The 7,576-nt window shown below is 51.5% G+C and overlaps 2 protein-coding genes across 2 annotated transcripts; one reads left to right on the top strand and one right to left on the bottom strand.

Moving 5' to 3' along the window:
• Positions 1 to 728: 728 nt before the first annotated feature.
• On the bottom strand, positions 729 to 2,106 carry ergS (the record flags this gene model as incomplete). Its single annotated transcript, XM_073739381.1, has 4 exons — positions 729 to 1,106; positions 1,173 to 1,522; positions 1,807 to 1,875; positions 2,091 to 2,106. The coding sequence occupies 4 exons, from the start codon at positions 2,104 to 2,106 to the stop codon at positions 729 to 731; spliced, it is 813 nt and encodes a 270-aa protein (XP_073593823.1).
• Positions 2,107 to 3,623: 1,517 nt separating this feature from the next.
• Positions 3,624 to 6,323, top strand: BDW70DRAFT_152041 (glycoside hydrolase family 95 protein; the record flags this gene model as incomplete). Its single annotated transcript, XM_073739380.1, has 5 exons — positions 3,624 to 3,780; positions 3,846 to 3,928; positions 3,995 to 4,079; positions 4,134 to 5,243; positions 5,329 to 6,323. The coding sequence occupies 5 exons, from the start codon at positions 3,624 to 3,626 to the stop codon at positions 6,321 to 6,323; spliced, it is 2,430 nt and encodes an 809-aa protein (XP_073593822.1).
• Between the last annotated feature and the right edge of the window lie 1,253 nt (positions 6,324 to 7,576).

Raw genomic sequence — 7,576 nt, 5'->3', positions numbered from 1 at the left:
CTTGTGGTAACTATGGCATTGTTGCCCTAGTATGAGCTGACTTTAGACCAATATAAAAGAACATACAGAGTAGTATTAGGGTATGAGCCGACAAATCACCATGACAAAAGAAAGCGAGCGCGCTGGTGGGTTTTAATATCATCGTCTGCTATATAGAGAGGGGGAAAAAGAGGGGAACGGTAAGATAACAAAAGAAAGGGAACGAAGGAAGGGATTGACGACGAATCACTGTATCACGACCTAGGGCTGCCGTAAAATACCAGCCGGCGAAGCCTGATATTAGCGGCATGGGCGACGGCCACAACATCTCGTGGACGCGGCAGCTTTGAATGGAATATCAAATAAACCGGTTCGCTCTGTGCATCATCAGGCCTAAACTTGTCAAAATACGCTCTCTTCCCTGAAATCGGAAGCCGGTGGAATGTAAACTGATAGACCCGGTCCGTCAGTGGTGCAAGAGGGCCCCGTAACCCTGATATGCCTGCCAGTGACTCAGAAGGCTCATACCCTACGCTTAGATACGAAACCCCCTGTTGCCGTAGGTATGCCATCGACGCGAAAAGAAGAAGGTCCGTTATCCCCTTTCTGGCCCCGGGCGCTGCGATGCACGGGTCAACGTGGTAGCCGCCTTTCATGCCCACCCAGCGGAGGGCCGCAAACCCGAGGACTGTGCCGTGACTATCCCGCGCGTAAATGTAGGTCATCAGTGTTGGTATGAGGAAGGGGTCCTATTCTGTTATGAAGGCTTGTGGTTTCTTGGTAGCGTTGCGGGCTATGCACCAGTCGTGGTAGATCGCACTCAATTCCCATTCCAGCCTGTAGTCCGTCCCTTGGGCAGACGGGCTGTAGATATCGAGCGAGAGGCCACCCTTGCTTGGATTGAGGAGTTGTCGGTTCTGCGTTAGGATTCGCTTGCCACTGGTCTCGTGGATGACCTCGTTCGTTAGAGGATTCAGAACTCGATTGTGTCCGAACTGGAGTATCGTCGACGTTCCTTCTTTCGCGGACGCAGAATACTCGACCAGCCCTTTGCCAGCACCTAGAAATGAGACACCCCAGCGTTTTCGACGCCGATAGAGCCTGAATTCGGCCATGAGAGCAGAAACCTGCGTTGTTTGGCATAGGGGGTCGCCTATTACGACGGCCATCTTGTTCAAGATCTTGAAGCATACCCCGCCGCTTCTTTGCTCGTTTATGAAGATGGAATAGCTAGGGTCCAGCAGCCCCATCTGCGAGGGAAGACCGTATTCAAGTGCAAGCCGCTCAGCGTCTTGCTCCATAGCCGTGCCTTTCAAACTAACTATCCGAGCCCGTGACGCAATAGATTCTGTTGAGATGCGACGGTCGCTTTGCGAAGGCGCTGGGCTTGTATTGCAGAGGGTGGAATGGCGGGACTCGGTCGCCAGGGTCTCGGACGAGATTGTGGCGCTCCCAGGGAGATGCTGGTTAGGCACTAGTGGCCACTGAGATGCAGGCGACTTGTTGCTGAATAGTTGGCCAGGCTCTGAAATATGCAGAGGCTCTGAACATGAATTATCTCTATCCAGTTGGGTTTGGCGTAGGTATAGCGAGCGTCCGATGGTGTCGGCAAGAAGAACTTTCCCTTGACGCTTGCCAGTTGTGGCCGGGGCCTCTTTCGCCCTTTTCTCTTTGTATGGCATATCCGGATCCTGAGGATGAAGAAACCGGTGTATTGAAGAAGTTAAGGGATGGATGTCTGCCGGGAATCAACTGCTTGCTCTGGCAATTGCAACGTGAGGTTAAGAACTGGTAGATGTATTTATAGAAAGTCAGTGGTTGACGCACTTAAGACAACAAGCGCTGAGCAGATAAAGCTGAGCTTACTGGTTCTTAGGCATCTTAGGCATGCTGTTTCTGGCAATATTGTCGTGTGATAATGAGGGCGCGCCCCGTCTGCGGTTCTTGATACTCCGCTGCTGCCAGCATAGCCCTAGGGTAATATGGCAGCCTAATGCAAGCACTGCCTTTCATCCTAAAAAGATATCAGCTGCTCTTCCATCTTTTCATCATGGCCACTTATGCAACAAGCACTGCTGCGGTATATTGGATGTCGATGGCATTTACTGCACCGCTTCCAAACTGCATTGTTAATCTACATAGCGAAGCATAGTAAAATGCAAATGACTTTTCACTAACATGCCGTCATTAATAGCTGATGTGAAACAATATTGTAACAAAAGGAAGAAAACAAAATTTACTCGCAGCTTTGGTCGTGGTCTCCATTCGGTTGAGGGATCAAAGCCAGCTGGGAACTAGGCATCAGTATTCTAACTTGTCCAGGAATAGTGATTTAACCTGATCTAGGCCCTCTGAAAAAGCAGAATGCAGTTTACATGGTTTTACTCGTCCTAAAGAGCAGATCCATCACCTGGGAAGGTCAAGCTTTGCATTGAGTATCCACATCAGTAGCCTCAGCCCTATCCTCCAGGCAACCACGTTACCTGCAAACTACAGCCCTAACTCTCATGCCTCATCCAGTAGTCATCGGCTCAACCCGGTCAATGGCACAGTCCGCGGGTCCCGAAACCGGGATTGCACGACGCCTTCGTTCCGGACAGCCGGGCGTTGTCTGCACTCACCGATTTCTTCCCAAATTTCTGTTCTTTCGGTTCAAATACGTCGTGCAAAAGGTATATGGAGAAACGATTCTCTATTTGGTGAGACCATCCCACATAGAAACTATCCAAGGGCTTAATTTGCCTTGGACTCGCTGAAGGTCAATGGCATCTTCAAGCCTCTTCCTTTCCACTACCTGGATAATAGCAAGGCATATCAGAATGTATGCCGCTAGGCCATAAGCCAATCGGCGGCCATGCCGGTCCCTGTATCATATCCGATGCCCTACAACGGTCGTGTACTGTAGATATTTTGAGCCTTGGTCCCCTACATCTGTGGTCATATGTGCTTTCTTTGTAGTAAATGAAAAAGATATGTGTGAACCATAAATGAGCACTCCAAGATAAATGGTTTTTGGGAGCGAAAGATGTAAGTACGGTCTCTCATGGTTATGCGAGCGCTGGACATAAACCTAGACCTTGTGCAGAGTCAAAAGCAAATCCCTGTTGGCCCGAGACGAGGCTTATGGCTGGCTGATCTGTATACAGCATCAGATACTGCAAAACCTTTGTTGTGGTCTTCTGGAAAGAAAGCAAGTGATTACTGGGATGTTGGACATTGTAATAGGGCTATACTGCGGACCTCCGGCCGACCCATTGCTAGGGCAAGAACGGCTCGCCTTCGACTGGCCAATAATGAATTGAACGATGTTTTGTGTTCCTGCCTCATCTAGCGTGGTTTATTCCTAGTCATACGCAGTAGGCTTTACCCAACCACCGTCTTGATAGGCGTAGGCTAGCGGGTAAAAGGGATAAATGAAATAGCCGAGTGTCAATTCCCCGCTTTCCCTTGTATTCTAATGCGGGGAAATCCACCGAGTTCCCTGCAGATCAGCTGCAATCCGTACTTGGCAGGCAGAATTGTATGATTCACCAGCTTCTGCGGGGATACAAGAGGACGCCTTCAGCTGCAGCAGTAGTGCTACTAAAGAGATGACCGGGGTCTATGGCACACAACCCAATTCTGATTGTTGGCCTTTGTTCATGATGAGGAAGACCACTCTGTTTCTGGCAGTCACTTTTGCGGCCTCGAATGCCCAAGGCAGAGCCCTAAGATCGTCCTCCCCCGCTACATACGGCACCACAGACGGAAGCGACTATATCCTGAAGACTGGCTATCTGATCGGGAACGGGAAACTTGGAGGTATCACCCCATATTATAATGGATACTGCCATTTATGATTGGTAGACTGAAATATCACGCTGTAGTAATCCCGTTTGGGCCACCAGACACCGAGAAGCTGAACCTGAACGTCGACAGTCTGTGGTCCGGGGGTCCATTTGAGGTCGAGGTTTGCGAAACAATCTTGATACTGCCCTCATTCTTGCAATGTGTCACTGAATAGCTTGCGGGACAGAACTATACTGGCGGCAACCCTTCGTCACCGATCTATGATGCGCTACCAGGGATCCGGGAGATAATCTTTGAGAATGGAACCGGGGGTCAGTCTAACCAACCTCAGAAGCACGATTGAGATACTTAGATGCTGCTCACAGGCATGGAAGAATTACTCGGCAGCGGGAACCACTATGGCTCCAACCGTGTGTTGGGGAACATAACAATCACTTTGGACGAAGTCGAAGCCTACAGCAAGTACGAGAGAACACTCGACTTATCTGATGGTGTCCACAGAACGAGTTTTACCATTGCCAATCGCACAATGGCAGCGCTCAAGTCGTCGATTTTCTGCTCATATCCCGATCAAATCTGCGTCTATCACCTTGAATCAGCATCAGATGCGCGTCTGCCCAAGGTGAGAATCAGCATTGAGAATCTCCTTGTGAACCAGAGTCTGCTGCAGACGTCTTGTGAGAGCGAGGCCAAACAGGCTGTTCTGCGGCATTCCGGCGTCACGCAAGCCGGCCCGCCAGAAGGATTGAAGTATGCTGCGGTTGCAAAGCTGGTAGATCCTCGATCTTCCGTGACAACCTGTCTGGGCGACGGTGCGCTCCAGGTCGCCTCTCGCAAGAAGCAACTTACTATCATCATCAGCGCGGCGACGAATTACGACCAGAAAGCAGGAAACGCGAAGAGTGGCTGGTCCTTCAAGAATGGAAAAGACCCAGCGTCGATCGTGGATGGAATTGCTACTGCTGCCAGCTCGAAGGGTTATCAGATCCTTCTTGACCGTCACGTCAAAGACTACAAGAAGCTGATGGGCGAGTTCTTGCTCGAACTGCCGGATACGACAGACTCCGCGGGCAAAGACACAGCCGAGCTGATAGAGAAGTACTCGTACGCCTCTGGCACCGGCAATCCGTATCTGGAGAACCTCCTCTTTGACTACGCCAGACACCTCCTGGTCAGTTCTTCCCGGTCAAACTCTCTGCCCGCAAACCTCCAAGGCCACTGGACCGAATCGCTCACCCCGGCATGGAGCGCAGACTACCACGCGAACATCAACCTGCAGATGAATTACTGGCTGGCAGATCAGACCGGGCTCGGGGAGACACAGCACGCTTTATGGAATTATATGGCGGATACTTGGGTTCCCAGGGGAACGGAGACAGCACGCCTGCTATACAACGCAAGTGGATGGGTCGTGCATAACGAGATGAATATCTTCGGATTCACGGCCATGAAGGAGGATGCGGGGTGGGCGAACTGTAAGTCCCCATTCCAAGCTCTATATCATACTCTGTTCCTTAAGCATGCACAGTAACTGACCCGTTATCCATCTGGTCTGAATAGACCCTGCAGCAGCCGCCTGGATGATGCAACACGTCTGGGATAACTTCGAATACACCCATGACACAGCCTGGCTAAAATCGCAGGGCTACGTGCTCCTCAAAGGCATCGCGTCTTTCTGGCTCTCATCATTGCAGGAGGACAAGTTCTTCAACGACGGCTCGCTCGTCGTGAACCCCTGTAACAGCCCCGAGACTGGGCCAACAACATTCGGCTGCACGCACTACCAGCAGCTAATACATCAGGTGTTTGAAAACGTGCTTGCAGCGCAGGAGTATATCCAGGAGACCGATACCGGTTTTGTCGACTCCGTGGCCTCGGCCCTAGAAAGACTAGACACAGGCTTGCACCTATCTTCTTGGGGCGGTCTCAAGGAGTGGAAGCTGCCGGATAGTTACGGCTACGACAATAAGAGCACGCATCGACATCTGTCGCACTTAGTGGGATGGTATCCCGGGTACTCGATTTCGTCCTTTGCGCACGGATATAGGAACAAGACGATACAGGATGCGGTCAAAGAGACGCTTATAACACGCGGGATGGGCAATGCTGCGGACGCCAACGCCGGATGGGCCAAAGTGTGGCGGGCTGCGTGTTGGGCACGCCTGAATGACTCTTCCATGGCGTACGATGAGCTGCGGTACGCGATTGACGAGAACTTCGTCGGGAATGGGCTGAGCATGTATTGGGGAGCGAGCCCGCCGTTCCAGATTGATGCGAACCTTGGCTTTGCAGGGGCGGTGCTGAGCATGTTGGTCGTTGATTTGCCAACTCCAAGGTCCGATCCTGGGCAGAGGACCGTTGTGCTGGGGCCCGCGATCCCGTCTGCATGGGGGGGAGGTAGGGTTAAGGGGTTACGAATGCGAGGTGGTGCGAAGGTAGATTTTGGCTGGGATAGAAAGGGTGTTGTCAATTGGGTGAGGATCGTGAAGAGAGGGAAGGGGACAAGCAGAGTCAAGCTGGTCAATAAGGATGGAGACATTCTTGCTGAGATGTAGGCAGGCGTCCTTCTAGGTGATCAATGAACTAGGACACCGTCCGTCAAAGACAGCCCAGCCGATGACACCAGTAGTTGAGACTCTATAGATCATTAATCTCAATGGCAAGATGTACTAACAGTGCCCACTCGATCTCTCGCTGGACGAAGTGGCCTTGGCCTTGCTTCTCTTTAGTTCTCGGTCATAATCAGGCAAAGGTTCCTTCGCTCCCCTTTTCGACCTGTTTGGGAGAGGGAACCTCTCCAGAGCACGAAGAGCACTGCGAGATATACCAACCAGCGCCGATCGATCCTTTGCCGTACTAGCGAGCTCAGTGTCCTGGTATCGGGGTGCATGAGGCATCCAGAACATGCTGCCCGGCGTCACCTTTTACCTTCATCACCGGAACAGGATATACCTGCGGGGCTCTGCGGAGTCGCGGCCAACATGCTTACACCAAGCGTTAAAAAGCCATCTATAAATTCTCGTTCTCTGCATTGATCTCGCTTCTTACGATGCTACGGTCTTCCTCCTTCGTGTACCCATACTCCGCGTCAGCAGGGCAACTGCATTCTGCATACGGTCCAGCGTGCCCGTTTGCTGATGCTCGTCAAACTCCTAGTTAAAGCTATAGTAGTCGTTTCCAACATGCCGCCCGTGACGGCCACCTCAGCGAGATACTGCACTGACGCCTTTTCCTCCTTGGTGAGGTGAATGTCATGGGCGAAGCATCCGAGTTCAATGGCGGGCCTGTACCGTCAACACCGGGACAGTATTGCTGACGGCAGGTGTACCCGCTTACATTGCGGCAACGTCCACGAACCGGTGCTTTATGTACTGCTCGAATGATATCTCATTATGCGTGCTCTTCGCCTGCCCTTCGGTTGGTTTCTTTCATGAAGTGATGTTCCCAAAACCCAGCTCGCGATCCATGCCTATGATATCACGCATCAACTTGACGCCTATCTTGCGTATCTCGAACTTTGGCTCCAAGCGGGTTCCAGCTTGCAGCACCTCACCCAGCGTTGGAGTTTCCAAGTCTCGCATGAGCTTTGTATTTTGTTTGGTGCTCACCATGTCGGCGATATCGATGCTTGCAGGGTTAGCATACATCCGGGTTGCCAATACGACAAGCTGTGCGTATAGTCCTACTAAACGCATATTCGCAAGCATTGGCACAGAGAGAAGCCTGCTCGGGCAGGCAATCAGGAAAAAGATAGAACCCATTTGATTATCAGATCAAGGGTGTGGCATCCAAGGTAATGTTCCTGGCT

The sequence above is a fragment of the Aspergillus foveolatus genome (assembly GCF_047715535.1).
Source record: "Aspergillus foveolatus strain CBS 279.81 unplaced genomic scaffold BDW70scaffold_44, whole genome shotgun sequence".
Lineage (NCBI taxonomy): Eukaryota > Fungi > Ascomycota > Eurotiomycetes > Eurotiales > Aspergillaceae > Aspergillus > Aspergillus foveolatus.
Note: the sequence above shows the minus strand (reverse complement) of the source record. Positions and strands in the feature narration are given on the sequence as shown.